We start from the raw sequence: 27,114 nt of genomic DNA, 5'->3' as shown, positions 1-27,114 counted from the left end.
GGCTACATAATTCACGTTGTTGCTGAAGTAGATATATATCAACTTAGGATAACATTAAGATATGACCAACTTATTTGCAAGTATCGAAAGAAAAGTTATGAAAATATGAAAGCCTTAGAGTATAAACGACTGATCAGTTCGAACAACGGTACAAATCATAATCTGAGTAAAATATAGGAAAGCAGAAATAAAACATAGGGAAGCAAAAATCCCAACAACTTTTTAGACATAGTTGAATGACCTTTGAATGAAATAAGCAAGCAGAACTACAATTATACAACGTTTTTTTCTTGTGGGCAACTGATTTTTCTGCCTAGAGGCTTTATATATTGAATGTTAAATAATTTCCTCAGTATAATTCTGTTTTGATGGCCTGTATTAATTTTTTTTAAAATCTTTTTTAAAAATTCTGTATTTGTCAGAGAGAGAGAGAGCACAAGCAGGGTGAGCTGCAGGCAGGGCAGACAGAGGGAGAAGCAGGCTCCCCACGGAGCAAAGAGCTTGATGTGGAGCTCGATCCCAGGAACCCGGGATCATGACCTGAGCCAAAGGCAGATACCTAACCAACTGAGCCACCCAAGGTTCTCTTTCTATTTTTTTAAAAATATTCACTTAATTTATTTATTTGAGAGAGAGAGAGAGAGCACAAGTAGGGGAGGGGCAAAGGAAGAGAGGGAGAGAGAATCTCAAGCAGACTCCATGCTGAGTGCAGAGCCTGACACGGGACTTGGTCTCATGACTCTGAGATCATGACCTGAGTTGAAATCAAGAGTCCGGTGCTAAACTGACTCACTCAGGCCCCTGTATTAATTTTTGCTGAAACATCTTGAATCCCTATGGTATTTAGCGACAACACCAGGAACTTGGAAGACTAGTCCCTCGGTGCCCACACTCTGCACAGCCACCGGCTGCTCAAAAGCCAAAGCCTTAGCGTTGTTCCCATAGAAGCACGAGGCCCGAGCCAGGGTGTTGCCAAAGGCAAACAGGATCGTCCTGGCCTGCAGCTGATCTGGTTGAAAGCGGTGCAGTCATAAATTGGCTGTCTCCAGGAAATATAGGGTGTAGGGATAGGGGTAAGGATAACACTTCTGGAATCCTATGTTATCTTCTACATCATAAACATTGGATTGCTGAAGATCAGTAGTGGGAGATACGGGATAGAAGGTCTCAAGAACATGATTCTTAGTAGCTTCAACCTCCTCTCTGAAGGCGATGGTGGGCAGTGGATCCTTGGTGTTCAGTTGGGCTCTGCTGGAACCATGGACCTAAAGGAGAAAAGATTCTGGATTCCAGGTGGTGGATAATGTATAGTTTTTGGCATAGATCTGCCTGGCCAGAGAGGGATGCTATTAGCTAATAGATTGAGCTTTTCATTTTAGAAAACAATCACTCTGTTTTAACTGGGAAAATGTTAGTCTTTTATTCATTTTGCTTTCTGTTTTAGGGTTTCCTTCTTTTGTTGTTTGCTCTCCAAATATACATACATGGTTGCTTTCATTTGTCTATTTTCTTCCATATCCACTTATCTTGAGCTGTTTTTTCTTGTCAGAGATTCAATTTTCTGTCAGTTCTGCTCTTTGATATTTCTAATGAAGTTCCTATTTCTGGAATAATGGGGATTTTTAATTTTTTCCTTGACTCTCCTAATGATTTTTCATTTCAAGCTGTTGTCCAGTTATCTCCTTTTAAAATAACTCGTGGAGTTTATATTTTCTTAAATTTATTTGAGAGTTATTAACTGTTTGTGGTTTAATTTCTTTCTCTGTTCTTTGGGATAAAACTTCCAAGAAAAACAAAACAAAACAAAAAACAAAACCCCAAAACCGAACATTGTTTGTGTTTTGAGTACTTAGACTTCTTTCATTGGAGAATTTTTTCCTTTCTTCTTTAGCTTACTCATTTATGAAGGGCAGTTCTAAAGTTTTTGTCCAAAAATTGTGGTAGGTGTTTTCTCCTTGAGTCCCTTCCCCGTTTTCCTGGGCTTGGCTGTAGTTTGCCTTCACACAGGGGCACGAGGAGCATGGACTATTAACCCATTAGTGACTTAGGAGAATTGGAGGAGGAGCAGTGCTGGGTCCTCTGTTTGTTTGGTCTTCTCCATCTAGAAGCCCTGATATTCAGCACTTGCTGACTCTGGGGACACCTTCCAGGTTTGAACTGTTCTCGCACTTCAGAGTGGACCCTTTGGGTGCTATGATACAGAGGCCCCAAAGGCCTGGAATGATATATTTAATGTGGTCCATTGTTTTTTATGTTTGGGTGGAGGGATTCCCTCTTATTCATGGTCTCTCTTGCCCTTGTTTGTCAGCAAAGACAATTAACATCCTCCAAATCATTCTCCAACTGCCACTTCCCCTCACCAGAAATGTTTAATATAAAATTTCAGTAATTGTCCTGAAGTCCGAGTTTTCTTTAGCCGTCTTGTGCAGAACGAGACTCTGGCTGCCTGCTTCCACTCTCCCACAGTGGCCCATACACCTGGGCACCGTCCCTGGGCTGCCTGGGTTGTTTCTGAATTTCTGTTTCACAGATAGCACTTCTTAAAGGTTGTTATTTGATGTTGATAACGCTCCTGGGTTTCAGGACCGAAAAAATATTCTTGGCTTTTTCAAAAACTGATTTCATTTGAAATCTTCAGGTTTGCAATTAGGCTACTTCCCTTCCCAGAGTCTGCTTCTTGGCTTTTGCTTTTGTTGCTCTCTGTTACTCTCTGCTACATACAAAGCAGCCCAATGACAGATGACCCACTTGACTTGTAACTGTCCTGCTGCCTAGCTAGATGCAGCCTCTCGGCTTCCCGGTTGTCCTACCTGCTGGGAGAAACTTGATCATGTCCCCAGATTCTTTTCAAACACTGGCATATTCTTTTGAAAAGCTTTAGTAATGGAGACTCTTTGCTCTTGAGGTACTCACTTTTCAAAGTATGCTCAAATTACCCTCGTCACTGTCTTATGTAGAATCTCCCTCAGTTTAAAAGCTACTTATTCACAGCTTGTGTGGTATCTACCCTTCCTTCCTTCCTTCCTTCCTTCTTTCCTTCCTTCCTTGTTAACAGTTGTATCTAATATATGGTAATGCTTTTTTCCTTCCTTCCTTCCTTCCTTCCTTCCTTCCTTCTTTCTTTCCCTCCTTCCTCCCTTTGTTTCTTTTGCAACTGGATTTTTATTGTTTACTTTGTACCTAGACCTGTGAGCTGGATCTGCACAACCATGTCATCATCTGACTTCAAGCTCTTGGTTCTATCACCTCACTTTGGTCCTACTTCTTTGCAGTTGGGATTTCTACTGCGATCTTTTTATCCTGACTCTGGTACCTCCTCTAGGATTTGCCTTCAATCCACTTTTCTGACTCTGTTCTAGTATATCCTTTAGAGCACCCAGTATGCAGATAGCTTAATATCTAGTCGGGAAGATAAGGTTCACATATAATAAAAGAACAGATAGTAATTTAAAGTGTTATTGAGTAAGTTCTAGGTTGTATAATAGAGTCGGTAGGGTCATTGACAATCAGAATTAGTGGGAAAAAGTTATGAAAAGCTTCCGGGAACATTTGGGATTTTATAAGGTATTATTAATGAATGGTTGAGATTTGGAGAAGGCAAAATTCCAGTCAAATCAAAGAGCATGAAAGAATGTGGGAGTGAACTTGAGTATATTGATGCAACTATAAAGATACTCCTTAGTATACTCCCATCTTCTTTTCATAAAGATAGGAAATAGGGGGCTACTAAACCCCAAAAGGTTTTGTGTTGTTTTTTTTTTTTATCTGAAAGCTACCACACTATAAATTCCTTACATTTGTATGTTGATTGTCTATTTTAAAAGTACTCTTATGTATCATTTGATCCTCATAAAAACCTCATGAAGTAACAGATGAGGAAGTCAAATCCTAATTATTCTGCCGGAAGGTTCATAGCTAATAAATAGTAGAACGGGGAGGTGATTTGGGCTGGGAGGATCTTCTGTCTAGATGGAAAATAGTGAGGCTCCAAATTTTGATGGTAGCTAAGGAATGGAGAAGGGATGGAAATTAGAAGTAGTAGTAATCATAGTAGTTAATGACTAAGTGGGTATGGGAGTAAAGCAGATGAGTTTTGAATATTGGTAACTAAACAATGCTGATACCATCATTAAGGAAAATATACATAAGTCAATCCCTGATTTTGAATCTAGCTACTTTTGTTTTATAAGAGAAGGTGGAGAACTCTTTCTGGTTCTTTGCACTTTCCTGTTAAAATTTTGTTATTGTTTCTCCATCTTTTGGCCAAGATCAAATCTACATTTAAAAACATTTTTTGGGAATTTCAAGATTATTTTGAGTTTATTCGTTAACTTTCTTACTGCCAGACTACATAATCTAACTTAACTAGTTTATTTAACCATTTGTATAAGCCTTTTCTTTTATCTTTCTTTTTTTTTTTTTAAAGATTTTATTTATTTATTTGACAGACAGAAATCACAAGCAGGCAGAGAGGCAGGCAGAGAGAGAGAGGAGGAAGCAGGCTCCCTGGCAGGGAGCCCGACGCGGGGCTCCATCCTAGGACTCTGGGATCATGACCTGAGCCAAAGGCAGAGGCTTTAACCCATTGAGCCACCCAGGCGCCCCATGTATAAGCCTTTTCTTTTAACCCTTTTATTGTATTTGTGATTGTCTTCTGAATCTCTTCCATGTTTTCACGTGTCTCTCTGGATGCTTAACTCAGACTTGGTCATAATACTTAATCATAGTTACAGCTTGAGCAGTATTGATTTTGAATAAAGAATGGCACATCATGTTTCTCAAAATCCGTGCATCTGTTTATTCATGCTAGAATAGTGTTACACTACAGTGATCACCCAGGGTCAGGTTGTCATGTTTTTTAAGAAGCACTTTCCAAGATTTTGATAACACTTTGTGAAAGTTTCTCACAAGTGTTGATGGACTTCCAGGCACCATTCCTCTTTCCATTAAGGTAAGGTCTGGACATTCATTTCTAATCAGAAAGGAATTTATCAAAATCACAGTAAAAGATAAGTCAGAGAAGTTAGTAACCCAAGGTCAGTGAATTCCTGAATTTTGGTATATGTATTTGGGTTAATATTTTTCTAGAGGAGGTCCAGATATTTCATTCATTTTTCAATAATCTCCAGTAATCCCAGGAAATAATTTTTTAAAATTTCAAATTACAGAAGAAGAAACTGAGGTTCAGTGAGGTTGTTATTACTTGTCAGAGATTTCATAGATAGCAAATTGCAGAACTAAGATTTGAACCTAGTTGTGTGTCTGTGTGTGTAAACTGAGCTTTAAATTCCATGCTTTTCCTCTTAATACATCCTACTTAGAAAAGTTGAGTAGTAAAAAATTGTTGTATTTTAGGAAAATTCATGATAGGAAAGCCAGGGAGGATTGAGAAGTTTCAAAATAGTGTCCATGAACTATTTAGGCATATGTTGGCTTTAGATCAGGAATCCTTAAACTGGGGCTTTGGATTGAATTTGGAGGATACATGAAGTTGGTTGAAAAAGAAATCCAAATGTAAAAAACAACCACAGTAGTATTTGTGACTTTATCACCAATAGAAATCATAGATATTTTCATATCATATTACATTTGTCATAGATATCTTAAAATAACATTTATACTCATAACGACTTTAAAATTATGTCAATTATTAGAGCCACCATTAAAACTTGTTAATAAAAAAGTCCATTTATTACTATGTCATAAATTTGTAGGTCCCCCCCCCCAGTATTTTGATAACATTAGTGATTGTTTTTTCTTTGTAATGCCATGTATTTTCTCTCATTCATTTAAAAACATCATCCTGCAGGGGTCCATAAGCTTCACCAGATTTCCAAAAAGCCCATGGAACAAAAAATATTTAAGAACCCCTGCTTTGGGCATTATGTCGTCATCATTTCATCATTTCCAAAGGCTTTTTGTTTGTTTGTTTTTTGTTTTGTTTTGTTTTGTTTTTTAGTGTGTTGAACATAGCACATGCAGCTCAGGAATTCATACATATATAATATTACTTATTGAAATGGGAATATATAAAAATCATTAATCATCTGGTAGAATTTGGACTTTCTGGCTTTCAGGAAATGTTTGTAGCTTCTTACTGTATTTTATTTCTTTCATCATTAGTTCCATTCTGTTGTAAACTATCTCAACCGGACAGCTCTCTGGGCTGCCACAGAGGTGGTTTGGTGTAGTGTCTAAGAACAAAAACTTGGAGACTGGCCCTGTTCACATGTGAACTTCACCATTTAATTGTTCACAGGAAAGTGACCTGTGAAAGATACATAATCTGTAAGCCTTATTAGTCTCTCCACTTGTAAAATGGGGATAAATAGGGTTGCTGTGAGGTATATGTAAGACAAGAATTGTAAACCAGTTAGCACAGCATCTGACAAATAATAATAACATTCACTGAAGATGGACTTGCATATGGCTTGCTACCCTTATACTCTCCATTCTAGTCTCTCTGGATCTCATGAGCTACATATCGATGGGAATCTTGGCAGAGACAACTTAGGTAAAGCTTTTGGGCTTATGTACTGAGGGACTAGAAAGCAGTATCATAGAGAATGATGGTGAGAGTTTTAATGTGGCAAATCATTGCAAGAGTTTGGGATTTATGGACTCTAGGAGTAAAGATTAACATAGCCACTAATAAATGTACCTGGCCTTCTTGCTCCCAAGAGGCTAAGAAGAAACTAAGTATCTAGGCTGAATCTGGCCCTCAGAGGAAACTTGGATACAAGGAAGCTTTCTCTTTCACGGATCCTCGACAACATTTGGCAGCTTCAGTGTCTGTATTTCTAATGTCTGCAGGACTACCAGCTTTTGGATTACATTGTTAATGAGCCCTGAGCCAAATGAACCAACAAAGAAAAATAACAACACATCTAAGGGAATCCAGCATTCAGACAGGATCAATCAAAACAAATAGTCACATATCTGATGAAATAGAACTTCTAGTTAAACCAAACAAAGCCAACTGCGATGACACTGGTTGCCTAATGGAATTAGATTCATCCTTTTTAGTTCAGGGCAGAGTAACTCCCTCCTCAGGTGAATAATAATTGACCTAAGCTAATCATAAAGCTCTATTCCCCTTGTCAGGGATTAGTTTCAGCTTAGACAGATGCCCCATCCCTGATCAATTGCATCCTAGGCAACATCTAAGTGGAGGTTTCTGGTAAAAGTTTCCCTCACTAATAAAAAGAAACGCACTAGTTGAAATGCTTCTATTTTCACTGGATGTTGTCCTGTCTGCCTGTGGTGTCTGGAATTGCTGCATCCATTTTGTGACCATGAGGAGAGGTATCAATGACACATTGGCCATTATGAGGTAGTTGTGCCATTTACTGGACCAACAGGGAACCACATAAACATAGACATCTTGTTATGTAAGTTAATAATTTTCTTAATTTTTAAGCCACTTTAATTTGTATCATCTCTTTCTTGCAGCTGAAATATAGTGTCTGATACAATTAAAAGACTTCATGTCTAGCCTCTCCAAGAAGTGGAGACTTGAAAATATCATGATTTTGCAATTAAACAATTGACTAAGTGAATTGAAGGAGGCCACTGCTGACACCCCAATTGGAAGAAATATCTGAAAGCATATAGTAAAACACAGAGGTCTGTATCATGAATGAAAAATGAAAAGACTTGCAAAATTGCTCTGAGAAGCTTAACATATAAATAATAGATGTTAAATATTTTTTTCCTAATCTAAAGAAAGACTCAAGTCTGTGTAAGGGAAGAAAAATGTATTTTCCTCTCCCCTTCTAAACTCTCAACTGTAACAAAAGCTCCTGTAACAAAAGACAGATTAATAAGAGAAAAGCAAACAAATTTGTTTAATATGTTTTACATGAAACAAAAGCCTTCATAAGGAGATAAAGACCCAAAGAAGTGGTTGAATCTGAGTGTTTTCCTGCTAGGTTTGATGAAGCATGTAGACTCATGAAAAAATGTGATAGAATAAAAAAGGGTATGAGCTAAGCATTGTAAATTGGGGGAAATAGCAAGTCCTGTTTGTTCCAATTTCTTTTCAGTCCTTTCTGAGTCTTGGAGATAAGGATGTTCCTTTTTTCCAGGGCTTAGGAATAAGACCTCTCACATGAAGGTTTTATGACCTGCTTCAGGGGAAGGTCATGCCATTTCTCAAATTCCTTCAGGTTAAAATATTCTATATGTCAAGCTGCTGTATTTTGGGGTGACATGTCCTGAACCCCAGTACCTGCAGCTAGAACAGGTTCACCACATTCTACATAGGATTAAGAAGAAGGCAGAGGCACCTGAACCTAGCCCGATGATCTTCCTGCACTTCAAGGATAAAGGGAAAATTCTATGTGCTTCCAAATTCACAGTGGAAGTGTCAGGTTAGTATTAGATTTCTCATTTGCAACGCTGGAATTTGGAAGATAGCAGGATGAATGTGTATAGATGGGGAGAAGAAGGCAGAGTGAAGGAAAATGAGTTTTCTAAAGGCTTTATCTTACTGGGTGGGAGGAAGGGGAAGCAGGAAAGGAGGGATATAGCATCTTGATCTGGAAAACAATGGGTGTTTATGGAGGAAATTGTATCTTGTATGTAATCTTTTGTAGATAATTCAGTGTTTGTGAGCGTAGAAAAGGCAAAATGACATAATAACTGAGGGGGGGAGGAAATGGAATGCACACGAATTTGGTCCAAACAGTAGAAAAAAGGGGAAAAACACACAAAAAATTAATAGTAAATACAAAGTGAGATGAAAGGAAGATAGGTATGTGAATTTAAAAAAAAATTTAATTTAATTTAATTCAATTAATTAACATAGTATATTATTATTTTAAGAGGTAGAGTTCAGTGATTCTTCAGTTGTATATAACACCCAGTGCTCATTACATCCCATATCCTCCTTAATGCCCATCACCCACTTACCTCATGCCTCCACCCACCTCCCCTCTAGCAACCTTCAGTTTGTTCCTGAGAGTTAAGAGTCTCTTATTGTTTCTCTCTCTCTCTCTCTCTCTCTGATTTCATCTTGTTTTATTTTTCCCTCCCTTTCCCTGTGATCCTCTGTTCCGTGTCTTAAATTCTACATATGAGTGAAATCATATAATTGTGTTGTTAAGTATCAATGAAATAATTCTCCCGTTAAAAATAAATATTCTCCCAATAAAATTTCTGACAAAAATAGTCAGAAATTGAGTTCAAATCTAGCTATTTGCTGCTTACAAAAACAAAATATAAAGGCAGCTTGGAAATAAAGGGATTGTCAAAAAGACATTAGGCCAAAGCAAACAAAGAGGAAAGGAGAAATGGCCATATTACCACCAGAAGAAGTAGAATTTAAGCTAAAAACACAAAAGGATAAAAAGGCAAATTATGTGATAATAAAAGGGCATTATTCATGAAGAGTATAGAGCAGTCATAAACCTATAGGTATAAAATAACAAAACAATGAAATGTATGAATCAGAATCTTTGAAAGAAAACTTAATTTCAAAATACAGAGCTATCATGGGTAACTTCACTATATCTCTTTCAGACTAAGACATAGGAATAATCAAAACTAAGTAAGGAGATAGAAAAACCAAATAATACAATCAATAAATTTGATTTACTAGATGTATAAAGTATCTTTCAAATTTAAATAATCCCTTGAACAGGGGCTCCTGGGTGGCTCATTTTGTTAAGGATCTGCCTTTAGTTCAAGTCGTGATTCCAGGCTCCTGGGATTGAGTCCCACATTGGACTCCCTGCTCAGTGGGAGTCTGCTTCTTCCTCTCCTTCTGCCCCCTCCCCCTAGCTCTCTCTTCTTTCTTTCAAATAAATAAATAAAATCTTCTAAAAAATCCCTCAAATAAAAAATGTAATTTTGTATTTTCATGGAACATTAGAAAGTAGATCATTTACTTGGCCATAAAGAAAATAAAATAAGAGATTTTTATAGGCCATATTTTTGTAATAATCCAATGAAATTAGCAATAAATATCTAACTCAATGGGAAACAGTGAACATTATATTTAGAAGAAGAAAATTTATAGCCTTGAATACCTTCATTATTAAAGGAATAAAAACGATGAAAAATAAAGGAACTTTATAAAAGGAACAATAAAAACTAGGGAGATGGAATAAAGATAAAAGCACAAGTTAATGAAATAGAAAACATTAAATAATGTGGAAAGAAACAGAGAACTCAGAAATGATTCTTTGAAAGATCAAAAAAAATTAACTTACAATGAACCCACTTAAGGAAAAAAAAAAAACAAAAACCTAAGCAGAAATATTTATGAAAAAGAAAACCAGTAAGTAGATGTTTGCCTTTCCTGATATAAGAACATGCTGTGAAGCCACAATAATAAGATTTTGTACAGAAATAGATAAGTACATCAATGAAGCAGACTGGAGAATATATAAATAAATATCAGTTAAACATAGTATTTCAGTTCAGTCAAGAATGGACAATTTAAATATTGTTGATGTACAGAAATAGATAAGTACATCAATGAAGCAGACTGGAGAATATATAAATAATATCAGTTAAACATAGTATTTCAGTTCAGTCAAGAATGGACAATTTAAATATTGTTGATGGCCCAGCTGCTCTTCCATTTGGAAGGAAATAAAATTGAAATATTATTTAATATACTGAAAGAAATTCCAGATGAATTGAGATCTCATGCAAAATAAGACAAAAATCTTCAACAAAATACAGAATACCATGTGTGTAGGCTGGAGGCAGGGAGCTCTTAATAATCAAGGCCAGGAGCCCAGAAAGTGCAAAAAGAAGGGGCTAAAAAATCAAAAACAAAGCCAATACAGAAACAACAGATATAAAAGGATAATTATAATGCAAAGGCCATTAATTAACATCTGTGATATACAAAGTACTGTTACCAGCTGCAAAGAAAAATAACAACAATAAATAACCCAATGGAAAAAAGAACAAAGAATATGAAGTTGCAAGTCCCAGAAAAGCAAATAGTCAACAAACATTAAAAGCGGGCCATCTTAGAAATTTTGTATTTGTAATGAAATACAATGAATATGAAATACAAATTTTGTTGAAATCAGCTACTGGCAATAGTTTACTGGAAGTTTTTTAAAAAGCTGCAACACCTGTTATTGACAGGTTTGGAGAAAAGGGTATTCAACCATTTTTGTTTTGGAAAGCCATTAGAAATATTTACTAAACATAAAAATACATTTATCCTTTGACTTAGCAAACCTGTTCCTAAGAATCTGTCCCATAGGAAGAAAGGTTCTACCAGAGATAGGAGCATATGTACAAGGTTGTCACAGCAGTGTGTTTCATAAAGAAAACAATTGGAAACAAACTCATTCTTGTCAGTGGGGGATGGTTGCACAGTGAATATTACGCAGCTAGGAGAACATTTACATTTATGTGTGTATGGATACCTGTGATTTTGTAAGGCTCTAAGAAAATGGACAAAGATGTGGCAGAACCCTTATTAGGTTGTTTACATAGGGTTCTCTGACAGATGAGGAACAGGGCCAAGAAAGTAGGGAAAAAGTAGCATTTAACGTATGTATGGTACATTCACATCTATGAATTTACAATGCTTAATACGTGTGTGTGTGAGATTTTTTAATAGCAATGGTAGTTAAGGAACAAGGCATTAAAAGAGTAATTAAGATGTCTTGCAAGCCAGAAACTCAGGGCAGTACCTGGAACTGAACAAATGGGAGTTGAAAGCAAGTGGGAGGTAAAAATTATTTGTGTGGGAGAGACATTACAAATAAAAATACACAAAAATAAAAAACAAAAACTGTTAAAGATCAAAGAGCTGTTATATTGGCTCTTGATTTACACCTTAAGTCAAAGAACATGGATTTAAAAATTTTTTTATGTAGCACGAGACCTTGGCAAAATTCCCTCTAAGTGATCACTCCTAAGGGAGTTTTCTAATATGGGAGATATAATTAAAAATTAATTTTCACCTAGCTTTTAAGACCATGATTTTAATAATACATGATTGAGACTTAACAATTTTTGGTTATACTAAAAGGAGGACAAATATCTGAACAAAAGGAGACTCCACACTGCTACACCAGTGCTGGGGTGCTTCATGTTCACCGACGCTGACCACACCTTCCACAATTTTATTCTCTTCAAATTAGAAAAACGTCAAAGACATCACATAGGTATCCATGACATATTACCAAGGGATAGTAATCCATCGAATGCTGTACTCTGGTCAGTAGAGATGAAGGAGTAATAAATACTTGAGAGGTGATCTTGGTCAGAAATGTCTGAAACAGAGACATTGATTTATTGTGAAATCATTTTCAGAATTATTGTTAATACTCTCTTCAGCCCAAATGTGGTTCACTTATTCAGCAAACATTTTTATTTATTTATCTTTTATTTTTAGTGCCTACTCAGTACTAAGTAGCTAAGTCTTGTACCTGCAGCTTGCTTTCCCTACAAGTGGTTTGGTGGGGTAAGACTTGAATACTGCTGCACAACTAACCGAATGATAGGTCAGCCTGTAGGCCATAGTATCTACGGCGGATGTGCTTTGACTTTTATGGTATTTTGTTGATTTGTTTTTTGTCCTGGTTGTTTAGGGCCAAATTAAAATATGTGTGCACGACCATTCTACTTTAGCCAATTTCATCCATGTAAAGTTATACTTCCTTCATGCGCTGACATCTAATTTTTAATGCATTAAACTTGCCAGTGGTCAGAATCAAAGCCATTGAAACTTCTGAATTGCAAAGACCACTTGTACCTGTATGGGTCCTGCTTGATACAGGACGTTGGCTCTATAGAATTGCTTAGTTTCACCTCAAAGAGCTATTGATATGAGGGGTATTAAGTGGGTTACTGTAGAAGGTCCATAGAATGTAGGTAGGAATTGGGGGTTGAGAGAAGACTGTCAGCCACGTGCCAAAATCTTCAATAAATATTAGTAAGTGACCTAGAGATCCTATAAATAATTCGACAACAAAGACTTCTGTGACTATATATTTTAAAACAAAAACAAGGATTATTTTGAATTTCTAGATTTCCAGAGTCACAAGAATGTATATAGAATATTCATTCAACCAAAATTTATTAAATGCTAGGCACCCTTCTGGGAGCTTTGAATGCATCAGGAACAAAAGAATTATCTCTGCCCCCATGGAACTTAAGTTCTGGTTGGGAGACTACAGACAATACACAGGAAAATTTAGGAACAGTAAGTTATAGTGTATTAGGATGTGATTGAATATATGAAAAAGAAGAGCAGAGTAATGGGGATTAAGTGTCAGAGAAGATTTTCCTAAAGGACTTTGTAAAGAGCAAATAGTTATCAGAGTATGCCTTGGTTTGATGTAGTTTGCTTCATGTGTTTTGATGTAATTTATTAAAAAATTTTAATATGTTACAGAATGTACAGTATTTAACAAGTGGCTTCAGCTTTGCCATGTGTCTGCTACAAGGGCAAAATATCTTTTATTGTTTTATTCTAAAATATTTGTGTTTAAAAGCTTTTCTGAGTAATGTGTTTCAAAATATTTTTTCAAGATGGGTTGTCAGAAATTTAAATCGTAGTAGGTGAACTAAGTTTTGATGCATCATAAAAAGGTGATGTAGTCCAGTGAATGATCATGCATTTATGAAAATACATGTTTTTATTCGAATTGTAGCATTTGAAAGTATATAGCAGAATAAAAACCTAAAGTCTACTCAGAAATTTGGAGAGATTTCAGTTAGAGAAGAATATCAGGAGGAAAATTAGGTGAGTAAAAGAACTTTAACACTTAACTCCCTCAGAAGAAGTAATCTTACATTTTTATCAGGCATCTATATTTAAGAGAGAAATTATTTGAAATTTTTGATAGGCACACCCAACTAAAGAACATAAGTAATAGTTTTACAGTCCCTAGTGATGCCATGTGGTGAATAGACCTAATTCAGGACTGCAGTTGAATGGAACATTATTTCACTGTTGGTCTGGACTGCCTGTCGCTGAGAATAGAATCTGTATTTTTTTGAATTTCCCTCCTGGTATTCCTAAGGTCAGTTAAGCATAGTAAATAATCTTCACTCAGCAAGCAACCCAAATCACCATCTTCCTGTTCGATGTAGCTAATAAATTCTGAGCAAACTCAACTCTCTGTGAAGCTTCCTAATGGATGCCTCGCTGGACTGAAGAGCTTTTGGAAGCAAAATAAAATAATCATCTAAAGTTGAATGTTTTTGGATCAAGGTTACTAGGTCAACACTAAATTTAAAACCAGTTTGAGAGACATTTTTTAATGGCACTTAGAAATTATAGCCAAAGGTCAGGTCGTTACATGTGATGTTGCTCAGATCCTTTGATGCTGAAAGTCTACAACTGACTTATGTGTAAGATATACTTTCTAAAACATTAACTATGATTTACAGTAGCAAGAGACAGTGTTCAGGCCAGGGAAAATAAAGTCCCCTTCCTCAGTTTTTTGGTTGAAATGGTTTGAGTTCAGTAATTTTATTGAACTGGAAAAAAAATTATGAATAGTTGCCTTCTCAAAGGGAAACAGGGAAGCTTTCCCCTGTCCATTCCTGCTTAGGAGTTTCTGAGATATTTTGCGATCACCAAGAAAACTGTGGATGAAATCCATGCCAATTAGAGATCTTGTGTGTTTGGAACCATTTAAAAATGCTGTGCAGGGCTCAAAGGAATTAGTAAAGCCTGTTGCAGTGGAGCTCCATTATTAATCTCCAAGGAGAATAGATACCAGATGTTCACACTGCCCAGAGGACACCTCAGTGTTCTTGGTCTCTGGTCGTATTGTCCTTTGGTAGATTCAAATGCCTGGAATGATTATGGGTCTTGGGACGACATGGTTTGAACGGAAGAAATTACTAATAATCATCTTGAAGAAATGCACTATTTTTGATAGGCAGGAAAAGAAACCTAATATTAAATTTGATATTTGTAAAAAATTGCCTAGAGCAAAGTAGTAGAGATACTTTGCCTATCTTTTAAAAATTTCGTTGATTGGCCTAGTGATTGGCATATCTAACCTAAGTGACACCTGTATATGTAAGTAATACAAACTGTGAAACATGCTCTGAAGAGAAAATATTGGGTGCTGTGAGCATGTCTGACAGGGGATTGTGACCTAGAGTTAAAGCTCTGGATTCTCCTTTGTTTAATATTTATTGAGCACCTACTTTGTGCCAAAAGGTAAAACCGATACCATGGCTATTTAAAATATACCACTTATGGTTCAGTTTGGTAGATTAAGGGATAGTAGGAACAATAGTAGGGGCAATGAACAACTTAAAAATAAACTAAAGATAAAAAAACATTCCAGGGATGGAGTTCTGTATTAGTCTTTCTTCAAATATAGCTTCTGTTCACTATCTTAAGGAGCATTTGAGCAATGCTCAAGATTTTTAGCATGTCCAAAGACTTTCATATTACTCATTTGATTGTGAAAGTTCTGTTAGGAAATACCATACAATTTTAAACCCTTTGGAAAGCAGAGAAGGGTGGAATTGGTGGGAGGGACCCCCAGGATCCCAGTATGTTTGCATAAATACCATTGTGCTCTCCTGCAAGTCATCAACCTGCTCTACCTTCCCTCCCTGCCAGGCTTGGTAAGGAGCGGTCCTGGTTTAGTTGCTCCAGTCCACAAATGCCTTTCAGCACAGCTTCTGTGCATAACACTGAAAGGGCTCCTCCTAAATTCCCCCAGGCTGCCCAGCTGTTGAATTCAGCAGTCTCCTCTCCTCTCTTATTTAACTTGTCCTTTCTGTAGATTATGTCACTGCTGACTGTCCTCCAGCCTTACACTTTTCCATTATCTGACATTGAAATGCTCTTGTTTATTTTCCTTCACTGACTTATTCCTCAGCTCACCTTTTAAATACCTGTCTGGTTCTCCACTCCCCCTATATTTGCCTTCTATATATTCCCCTCCATAACCTTACTGTTTTCTATGCTCTGATGACTTTCACATCTGTATCTTTAGCCAGGGTTTTACTTCTGAACCCCCACACCCCTCTGCTCCTAGAGAGTTCCACACTAAATGGATTGTATTATTTTCCCTGAAAAACACGTCTAACTAGCATGACCCAGCTAGTCGGTACAAGCTGGAAACCTAGTAGTAATTCAACCCTACCCTTCGCCTTCACTCCCCAACAGGTACCACCACAATCAGTGAATTCTGAGTGCTCAGTCTCTCTCTTACTGGTCCTCTGCTCTCCAGCCCTATTGCAGATGCCTTCATGTAGAGCTTCATCACTTCTCTTTCCACATCCATTCTTCATCGGATGTGCCTGTTTTCATCCTCTTATCCCCCACCCTCTTGCCTGCTTCCAGAACCATCTTCCCAAAGCACTGATCTGATCATGTTACTTGTGGCCCCCCCTAGTCATCAGGCCATTCAACATGTCCCTGGCCTTCAAAATGCCACTGCCACTTAAAACTGTGGGGTTACTTCACAAGACAAAAACAAACAAACAAACAAACCCAACAAGGTAATTAGTAACCAAAATAAAACCAATGCTTAAATAGTATATATCACCCTTCGGCATTTTTTTTCCTCATGAAATTTTAGAGTCTATGGGTCTAGATTATTTTTTATGTATTCTAAACTCCCTGCTTTTCTTTCTTTCTTTTTTTTTTTAAACTCCCTGATTTTCAAGATAAGTATTTTAAATTTGATTTTTATTTAAGGTACTGCTTAGGAAAGCTGAATAAAGCATGGGAGAATGTCTGCCAAAACCAATGGTTCTCCTTGTGTCATCATTACTGTTAAACCATTTTCTTGCTAGAATAGTTTACCTCTTGAGACTTGGCTGCTTGTTTGCAGTAATGAAATCGTATCATCAGCACAGAGGGGGATACTTGTCCTTACATTTGCAGTGGCAAGAGGGCAGAAATATAGTGCATCCTCATGCCATAACAAGGGACCAAATACGGAAAAGGTATATCAAGCACAGAACTGATTTGATAACAAGTGATCAAATACAGAAAAGTAGTCTATGGGTGCCTGGGTGGCTCAGTTGGCTAAGCATCTGCCTTTGGCTCAGGTCATGGTCCCACGGTTCTGGGATCAAGTCCTGTACTGGGCTCCCTACTCCGGGGGGAGTCTTCTTCTCCCTCTACCTTTTTCCCCTGTTTGTGATCTCACTCTCTCAAATAAATAAATAAAATCTGTAAAAGAGAAAGGAAAAGAAGAGAGAAAAGAAAGAAAGGGGAGGAGAAGAAAAGGAAAAGAAAGGAAAGAAAAGAAGAAAAAAAAGAAAAGAAGAGAGATCTATGAAGTTTTTCCCACTGAGCCGGTTCTGGGAGGAGGCTACTCTGGTCTGCCACAGTTCTAACTCAGGGGTCTTTCCAGATGTCATACTCTCATGCAGAGAATCACTTTTGAGATAGAGTCAAATCTGAACCACTTAAAACTCCTAAACCTTACATTGATTTGGGTCTTATCAGTAAGGCAAAAAATAATATAATTGTGGTCAGTAGAAAGATTATGATGCCTGAAATCCATTCGTTCTTTTCATAAAATACTAGATGAAGAGACTAAAATCTGCAGTTTATTAAAAAGAAATCTCGGCTTCTTGTTCAGCATGATAGACTGAGCATACATGTTGGTTTCCCTCTCTCCCAAGAGAACCCTTTAAAGTGAAAGTAAGGAAAAGAAAACGAAAGAGGAGGAGGAGGAGGCAGAAGAGAAGGAGAAGAACCCCATTGCAAAGAGAATTGGAGTGGAGAGGGGGTGCTGAGGGGGTGTTGGAGTGGGGGAGGGGTGTTGAGTATTTTTTCCAAGAAAAGATGGCTGGCAATGCATTACTGGGTATGAGCGACTAAAGAAAGCAGCAGCCCAAATTATGTCCAGGAGTTGTTGCCAAGATGCCCAGCACAATTATGAAGAGGCTCAGAGGGCAGAATTGTCAAGAGCAAGATGGGGGGTTGACAAGAAGGTGTTTAACTGAAAAAACAGGTAGTTTAGTTTTGCAGGTTCCTCACTTTCATATTTAGAATGACAGATCATCAATTACCCATGGGGGGGGGGCAACCCTGGGAGACTGCTCTCGAAAGATATTAAACAGCCTCTCTGGGAGAACTGGGGCTGCCAGCGAGCTGTTGCAGTTCAGGGAATGCTGGGACAGACCTTTGTCCTGCAGCAAACGATGACAGTGGTCCTTCCCAGAGCTCCCGGTCACTTTCTCTGTTGAGAGTTGAGACCTAGGGAGGCACAAACCCATGCTGTAGCTGATCGCAGAGGAAGACCCTTTCACCTGCCCAGGACAAGGACCCCAGACCTCTACTCTTAAATAGAAATGGCTGAAGCAAGAAAACGGAGAGCATGGAAGATGAGAAGCAAGAAAAAGAGAAGAGTTGCACAAGAGGCAACAGAGCTATTTTAGAGAATAATTGAAAAACCAAAGTCAAACAACTCCCTGGTTCATATTCTCAGAGATATTTGAAGTATTTCATTTACAAAATAAGAAGAGGACGCTGTCAAAAAGGCCAAAAAAATTTACAGATCAAGAAAAATGTGAAAAAAAAAAAAAGAGGTGGCCAAAAGATACCTAGGATGCAATGTCTTTCATGTGAATTTTTAACACTTAAAACATTATATATTACTTATGAACATAGACATATGTAGGAAATGAAGCCAAAGAAGTGTGGGAAGGGTACATAAACAATTGTCTCTGGGGCACCAGGAAGTATAGGAGTAGGGGAAAAGGCTGGAGGCAGATCTCGCTGTAATTGTAACATTTTATTTTGTTAGAATAAGAGAAAAATCTGAAGGAAATATGGAACAAATACTGTCTATTAAACTTGGGTCGTTCGTATTTGTTAAAACATGGATGCCTATGTATTCTACATACTTTTACTTCTGGTTGAAATATTTGTTGAAAATTAAAATGTTGAATTATAGAGCAAATTTGTACAGCTGTATAAGAAAGTCATGGTCCAGGGACGCCTGGGTGGCGCAGTTGGTTGGACGACTGCCTCCGGCTCAGGGCGTGATCCTGGAGTCCCAGGATTGAGTCCCACATCAGGCTCCCAGCTCCATGGGGAGTCTGCTTCGCTCTCTGACCTTCTCCTCGCTCATTCTCTCTCTCACTGTCTCTCTCTCTCAAATAAATAAAATAAAATCTTTAAAAAAAAAAAAAAAAAGAAAGTCATGGTCCAAACAAAAGATAAAAGAAGACATGCCCTGCTTGTTATAGTGATGCAGTGTAAAAGAAGGAAGATCTGTTTGACTTCAGGTAGCTTGAGGTTATGCTAGTTGGACCGTTGGAGAAGGAGATAGAATCCCAACACGCTTTAGCTGCCTGCAACATGTATGTAGCCATAATAATAATGCCGTTGAGTAGTTTTCAAGCCTTAGAATCAACCTATACAAAAGCGTAGAAGACTTCATTAAGGTTGGGTGTTGGAATAGGGGAAAGGGTAGGTAGGAGGATGGGGTGCCGAGGCCGTCTTGCAGACTGAAGGGTCCAAAAATGTTGAGCTATAAGATAGTCATTAGTCATGCATTCATATGTTCATCCATCAGACAATTTCTGCTTTGGGTGATTGGCAACACTCCAGTGGACAAAACTGACACACTCGCTGCTCTTATTAGACTTACATTCTAGTTCCAGAGGCAGATAGTACCAAACAAAGTTTCAAAAGAATTAAAAATTATTTAACTGTCAAAAATTGCAAGAGGGAAGAGAAGGGAGATTAGTGGAAGTCTGAAGGCTTAGTCTTCATCTGTGACAGGAGGAAATCAATTCACAATGTAAAGCCAGCACTGTCCAATGGTGGGAGTTTCTAGATCTGTGGAAATGATGTTAGAAATATCCTCCGTCTGGGCCTCTCTTGTTCAGTATAGCAGCCATTCACTATGTGTAACTGTTGAGAACTTGAAATGTGGCTGGTATGACTGAAGAACTGAAATTCTATTTAACTGTAATTAACTTAAATTTAAATGGCCGCACGTGGCTTGTAGCTTCTGTGTGGGATAGTGCAGATTTGAAATGAAGGAATCAAGAGGGAGCAGCATAAGCATATTTTTAAGAATTAAACCTAAAAACTGTTAAATGTGGTTGTTTGCAGGAATGGGAAGCACGAAAAGAGAATGTTGCCCTATAGGTCATCTTGCACTCTTTGATTTTCTATTACATACATACATTTGGTTGATTACTACTTAAACTTTTGGGTCTTCGAGGGCGAATAGAGTATTCTTTGAAAAATGAGATTAAAAACTTGAAGTATCAATCGCAGCAAATAACTGGGCAAGAATCAGAGCTCACACTTCAAACAATTCTTGTTAGCCGGGGGGTCTTCATAAAGCGTCGTATTATTTGGTTAAGGTAGCTAATAAGGTAAATAGTGGTCGGTGAGGTTAACAGTTCCTGGCTTCAGAGGTACTAAATGCTACAAATTCTGAAATACAGCCCTAGAATCATAGCGCAGTGAGAATTGGTACATACAGAAAACCACAGGTGTGTAAATGTCCCTCATGCCTCACTGAAACCAAGCTGAGATATTTATTATTATTAAATGATCCCCCAAGCCCAACTGGGATTTACTGTGCTCAAACTGATTTTGCATTCGAAGACAATAATATCATATATATATATATATGTGTGTGTGTGTGTATATATATATAATACAAATGAAAATGTTTGTAATTACACTTCAACTTAATGAACTCTAAGGTGTGGGTAGTTTCTGCCATGTACTACTGATGGGTCATGTAGCTAACTTACTGAGGTTTCTCATTTTTATTTGGGGTTGGGGGACGATCCAGGGAACATGGCAGCTATAGAGCAAATCCTTATTAAAGTAAGAGTGGGCCGCATTTTCTACATATAGTGTAGATGGGATTGGCTTCAACTTGTTTATAATCGTTGCTGGCTTTAACAACTTGTTTCAAAGATTCGTAAAAGGAAGGAGAAAAGGTTAGGATAGAGAAATGAGCAAGTTTTTCTCAGGAGGCAGTTGGAGTGAAACATTTAAAGTCTGTTAGCAGAACATCACCTGTGGAAAGCTGTGTCACTGTTCAGGGATGGGTTCGAGGGGACTCTGAGGAGCTTTAATAAACCCCATTCTGAGTGAAAAGGAAGAATTCTTTTTACTGCAGTTCAAAAAAGAAAAAAAAAATTCACCCTAGTGTAGATGGTAGCAAGTGCCAAAGATCTACCATTAACAATCTGAACCACTTTCTCTAATATCTGAGACATAAATGAACATATCCCGGGTTGGCTGCCCATTATGCCAAAACCGGTAAGAGCCGTCTCCAGATTAGTGTGACCTGGTGGTTGTTGGTTCATAAGGGAGCAGGACTGCCAACAGCCCAACGTGCCTGCTGCGCTTGGCTACCTGTATTTCTGTGCTGTCTGCAGAAAGGAGAATCTATTTATTGAATACAAGACATTCCCAATAGCAACAGGCTAATACCCAAAAAGTACAGCTTGTATTTTTAGAAATACAACAATAATACACCCCGATTCGAGCTCATCACATAGAAACAAAGGGATGTCTTGGGGGTCGGGGGAGCCAACTCTGTTTATCCAGGTTTTCGAATGACTGTTCTTTTAAAAAGTGCATGGAATGCATCCAAAACAAATAATGTTTTGTTAGATGAGAAGACCAAAAGGGAAATCCTAGAGAAAGGAGGATGGATGATCTTTCTTTAATGTCAAAACTGACATAAACACATCCCCTTCTCCCTTTTGCTCAAGATAATTTTCTCAACAAGACCCAGATTGCTTCAGTCTTGCCTATCACCCTTTGAAGCACTTTCCTTATTATTAGGAGTGGGGGCAGGGTTTCCTTTGAGGATTTTTGCAGCAGTGAAGAGTTCCTCCTTTAAATACTTTCACATGATGAGGGAATTCCGCTTTCAAAGTGCTGTCATCTCTGTGGCCTCTCCGCCATGAGACAATTTATTCCTGGGTGAAGATCCTTCTTAGTTTAATTGTCAATAAGGACTTGCTTTTCTGAGGGATTCTCCTTCGGCTTTTTCTGGAAGACCTAGAAAAAGAATTCAACGTTCTCCTGTGTCAAGCTTATTGAAGTTGGCCATGATTCTCTTTTGAAATGTGTTTTATCACACAGGGTTACTTACGGTCTTCAACACGGTTGCCTTGTCAATCTCCACTAATTAAGATTTGGATGAGGTATCAAATATTCCGTCTTGAAAACTGCATTTCTTCTGTGCAGAGAGACACTGTCGACTTTGGGGAGTTTTAAGGAGAATTTTTTTGTTTGTTTGGTTGGTTTTTTAGTGTCTCTTCTGATATTTAACCAATGCCATGGGAAACAACCAGTAAATTATTCAAGTGTCAACAGTTTTCTCAGAAACATAGAAATCTTTTAAGAGCCCTGACTCCATGTCACTACACCTCATCTTTGTCTACTCTTGAATATAGTCTTCTGGAAAATTCTATAAATATTTAATTCATGGAGACAAAATGTATAGCTCTATACATAGCTGTATACATAGCTCATTTGAAAGCAGTTCCCTCCCCCCCCCAAAAAAATTTTAATAAGAAAGAATTATAATTAATTAGGAAATTCTAAAAGAATTAGTAATTCTAATTTAGAATTCTAAAAGAATTAGAATTTGTTAGGAAAGAATTAGAATGAAGAAATCCCAAATAGAATGGACAGTTTTCTCAATATTATTACCTAAGGTAAGCTTCTAAGTATTTGTGGTTATTTTAGATAAATGAATAAAAAATTATCCATGCCCCAGAAGTAGATTGTATCATTTATATGATTGCTCTTGGACTGCCTCTTTGAAAAGTTTGGTTGTTAGAGTGAGAGAATCAGTATTGGTGAGTTTACATGAATTAGCTACTTCCACCTGGAAGCTCCTAAATGCAATGATGTAACTACCAACCAATCCAGACAAGGCACTAAACATATTTCTTAAAACCTACAATCTCCTTCCGGTTACAGTATTGAAATGAATGATGTCTTGACCTCGTACTGAGGAAGAAAGTGGAATGTGAAAAAATTCAACTAGATTAAAGTCAGAATACACAGATTCCAGCTTTGGCTCTGCCACGTACTGCCTGTGTAATGCTGGCAAGTACCATACCCTTCTGCTCCCTCTCCCTCTCCTCCTCACTAAAAATCCTGTTAAGTTAGTGACCTAGATGATCTTTATGGATTTACCATCCTAAGTAAATAATAACCCAACTCCACCTATAAAGAGAAGCTTATTTACAGTGTTTGAGCCAAGCTGGATACTCTAGTGAAAAAAGAACATTGCTAATTTCTTAATCTAGTCTATAAAAAGGGAGTATGATTGTATTTTCTGTCTCCTGTGGGACCCTGAGTCATAAATGTCCACCCGGTCTTCTTGTTTATGCAGACTCTGCCTTCAAAGTGCTCACCACCTAATCAGAGAGGAAAGCCTGAAAACAAATAAGTCAAAAATCCAGTATGATAAGTAGAACAAGATAAGTGTATATAACATGAAGAAGGAGTATGGGAGGGGAACAATCTATCTATATATTTTATTTCTCCATACCTATTTTTAATTCTATAAATAGGAAAATGTGTGTGTGTTGGAGGGTGGCTTTATGGTAAATTAAAAAAAATATATTCCTAACTCTTCACCTGTTTATTACTGAATCAAATATGTCCTTCCATAATATTAGTTGCCATAATTAGCAATCAAATGAGTCAAAACATGGGATGTTAAAAAATATAGAGTGTTCTCTTTCTTTTCGTAACTAAATTATTTTTCAGTGTCTTCAGACATCACCTTTAAACCTTTCTTTTCTAGCCACTGGCACTTTTGCCGTTGAACAAAGAAGAATACCTGAATGTGCCAAGTAGTCATTATAAACCAAAAACTCTAGCCTAAAATACATTTAGATTCTCTTTAAAATTTAGAGAATAGGGAGAGACAAGTTTTCTTAAAAGTGCTGGTGTGTCTTGATGTGATTGTTTTTTGAGGAATATTATATCTAGAAAGTTAAGGTTTTCCTGGTGATTTGCAGCAATCTTGAACTCAAATCAGGGAATTGGAAAGTGTTTCAACTCTGGGTGTTAAATCCAGCACCAACTGTGAAAACTATACTGTTGCATAGTGGGAGATGGGGAGCTTGGGAGAGTTTCTTATAAAAACTTGGCCTGAGCTAATATGTTTTGTTTGAAGCTGGAATTCATATTGTTGAGGCCTGCATTCTGTTTTCTTTCAGTTGGTGTATTAACACAAAGCACCGTGTTTTTAAAGGGCTTCCTCCTTTCTACAGGAATAAATTTGGCTTCTGAAAGAGGGAAATAAAATTGTACCAGCAGGTCGGCAGCATCACACCTCTTCCGTCATTTTGGGCTTCAGCTCAGGAACTCACGACCAAATTTCTGGAAATATGTAAAAACCTGCCTGGAAGTACTGAACATAAAACCTGGCTTCTTAAAACTATGTACATTCATAAACATTTGTACAATCTTATGGTCCTTATCATTGAGTTTCTTAAAGCTGTGTGTGCATATTTAAAAAATCGTTCGAATAAATGAAAATTGGAACAAGATGCTGTTTGAGAGAAGGTGCTCCCTAGAGATGCCTGATGAACAGTGCTCTATGGTTTTCTTCTAGGAAGTGAGCAAGCTTCTTGCCCATAAAATAGATAGAAGCTGCTTTCCAGATTGCCCTGCCCCAAGAAATTAGATTATGATGGAAACTATGGAATACTCATTTTTAAAATATTTTAACCACACAAACTAAGTGCTGAAAAACCATTCTTCCTAAAGAAGCATGGAAAGTTGAAAAGTGAGCATCCAGAACAACTATAATAAATAAATCCTTAAAAAAAAAAAAAAAGGCAGAAAAAAACAACTTTAAAAACGGGAGGGGCACCTGAGTAGCTCAGTCGGTTGAGTGTCGATTCTTGGTTTTGGCTCAGGTCATGATCTCAGTGTCCTGGGATCAATCCCTGTGTCAGTGTCCGTGCTCAGCAAGGAGTCTGTGTGAGGATTTCTCTTTCCTTGTCTGTCCCTCTCCCCGACTGTGCATGCCCGCGCGCGCTCTCTCTCTCTCTCAAATAAACAAATCTTAAAAAAAAAAAAAAAGAGAGAGAGAGAACAATTGGATGGTGTTTTCCAAAATGTCACACCACTGAGACTCCTAGTGAGTGCCCAGTGACTCTGAAGAAGAGAGGCAAAACCAAGTGGCAAGAGAGCTTTATAAATCCAGGGATGCTCTGGAAAACTACTGGGTGGTCTAAGAATGCTTCTGGAAACATAAACACCCAATGCAACTGTGATCTGAAGTGAGGAGGAAGTTATTCTTAAAAAGGAGTTGCACTCTTGGGAAATATATTATCCTTCAGCTTTGTACCTTTTCCTTTCAGGCTGGAGAAGTTAAGCACAAGTCATATACTAGAGATTTTCATTCTTTGCGTAGTAGTTCTTTAACATGACATTCTAACCCAAGGCTGTCTGTCTCTCCTGTCTGTTTTGTTCTGGTGCTGCTCTGCTCCAGGTTGGCCTTCCTTCCACGATGTGATCAGTTCGGATGCGATCACATTCACGGACGACTTTTCCTACGGGATGCACCGGGTGGAAACGAGCTGCTCTCAGGTCAGTGAACCCCACCTGAAAACCCACTGGGATGCCCCCTTTGCATTGCAAACACTTTCTGGACTCCTGGTTGTGCTAAATATAGCAGCTAAGGCCAAGTGACTGATCATAAAAGGGATGGAGGAGCACAATGAAGTCTCTGTATCTGAAGACGATATCTCAGTCTTCAGATGTTCAGTAAGTCCAACTGAATGCCAGTCATTGGCTTCAAAACTATTTAAAAAAAAGAGAGCGTGAATGGTCAGGAAAATCATCTTCAGTTGACTCAGTACAGTGGAGAATGGGTTATTCTTAAGGCATGTGAAGATTTCACTCTGTGGCTGTGTATAATCTGATGTTTTAGAGAATACCCCTCTTCCTGCAGCTCTGTGCATGTGTTGTTCACCTGTAATGATCCCAACATGGTCAGTCAAGCCCTCAGGGGTGGCTTTCCCCATGTGGGTGTAAAGGAAGAATGGGCAGTGGGAAGAGGAGGTTCAGATTAGGCTCTAGGAGCTTGGAGTGTGAATATGCGGTAACGTAATGCCTTCTCTCCTTCTAGTATATGGACCTGTTTCGTTTCCATGGATGTTCCAATTAGTTCCTGTCACTCTGCTCTAACTGAATCAGGGCTGGCTCTAGGGAGAAAATGAGCATGTGTTGAGGAGGCAAAGATGGTTAATCTGTCATGCCAATGTCGAGGCTTGAACTGTTGGGTATTTTGTATTTAAACTTAAAGACATAGCCAGAACCTTCTGTACACAGAATAAGAGCAACCACACACTCCAGTCTAGAGTAGGTAGTCCTGTTCTGATCTGCTTTGCAAAAGTGAAATGTCAAGTCTGAGTATTGGGCACTGAAATTCATTGATACTATGGAGTAATTTGTCAGGGGATGTCTGTTGTACATATCAGAGGTAAAGGGCGCACATCAGGCAGCTGAAATAGCAAAGTGATTGCCATGTGGGCCTCCCTCAACATTCTTCTACTTGCTCTTTAATCCCCTTCATCAGGCACAAGAGTTTTAGGGAGTAGGTGGCATATTTACTACCAAGCAGGGAGGAAGATTGGTTAGAACCCAACCATCTGATGAATTTGTGTTTTCTTTCCCTTTCCTAACTTACCTTCCTTCCTCGCTCCCCCTTTCCCACCCCACTTCCTTCCTTCCTTCCTTCCTTCCTCCTTCTTTCCTTTCCTCTTTCTTTCACTAAAGGTGAGTTTACTGTCTTCTAAGCATGAGTACCACTCTCTCCCTTGAAAAGCAGACTTCATATTTTAGCTAGATCATACTTTTGGTCCACTCTTGTCTCTCAGATATGAGTCTCTGAGCGAGACATTGGAAATTTCCAATCCTGGGTCTCTCCCTCAGAGATTCTCACTTAGTTGGCCTGTGTAAGGCCTGAACACCAGCAATTTTTAAAAGCTGCCCTGGTTAATGCTCACAATAAACTTGTGAGCTATATACTGTTATTCTTTTTTATTTTTTAGTTGAGAAAATGGAGACACAAAGAGGACAATTATATTTGTATAAAGCTACATCGATTCAAGCAGCAGAGCTGAGACTCGAACTTGGGCATTAAGCTCCAGAGCTTTAGGGTGCTTAGATGG

At 38.0% G+C, this 27,114-nt stretch overlaps 1 protein-coding gene across 2 annotated transcripts in view; it reads left to right on the top strand.

The window, feature by feature from the left end:
• MSRB3 (methionine sulfoxide reductase B3) overlaps window positions 1-27,114 on the top strand; it is a 162,813-nt gene that overhangs the window by 125,532 nt on the left and 10,167 nt on the right. For both annotated transcript variants that reach the window (XM_044226769.1, XM_044226770.1), the window contains one exon: window positions 25,431-25,528. In XM_044226769.1, coding sequence (XP_044082704.1) covers window positions 25,431-25,528 — 98 coding nt within the window. The remainder of the gene's footprint in view (window positions 1-25,430; window positions 25,529-27,114) is intronic.

Source organism: Neovison vison, chromosome 12 (assembly GCF_020171115.1).
Source record: "Neovison vison isolate M4711 chromosome 12, ASM_NN_V1, whole genome shotgun sequence".
Lineage (NCBI taxonomy): Eukaryota > Metazoa > Chordata > Mammalia > Carnivora > Mustelidae > Neogale > Neogale vison.
The sequence above is the reverse complement of the archived record's forward strand: the minus strand, read 5'-3'. Positions and strand labels throughout refer to the sequence as shown.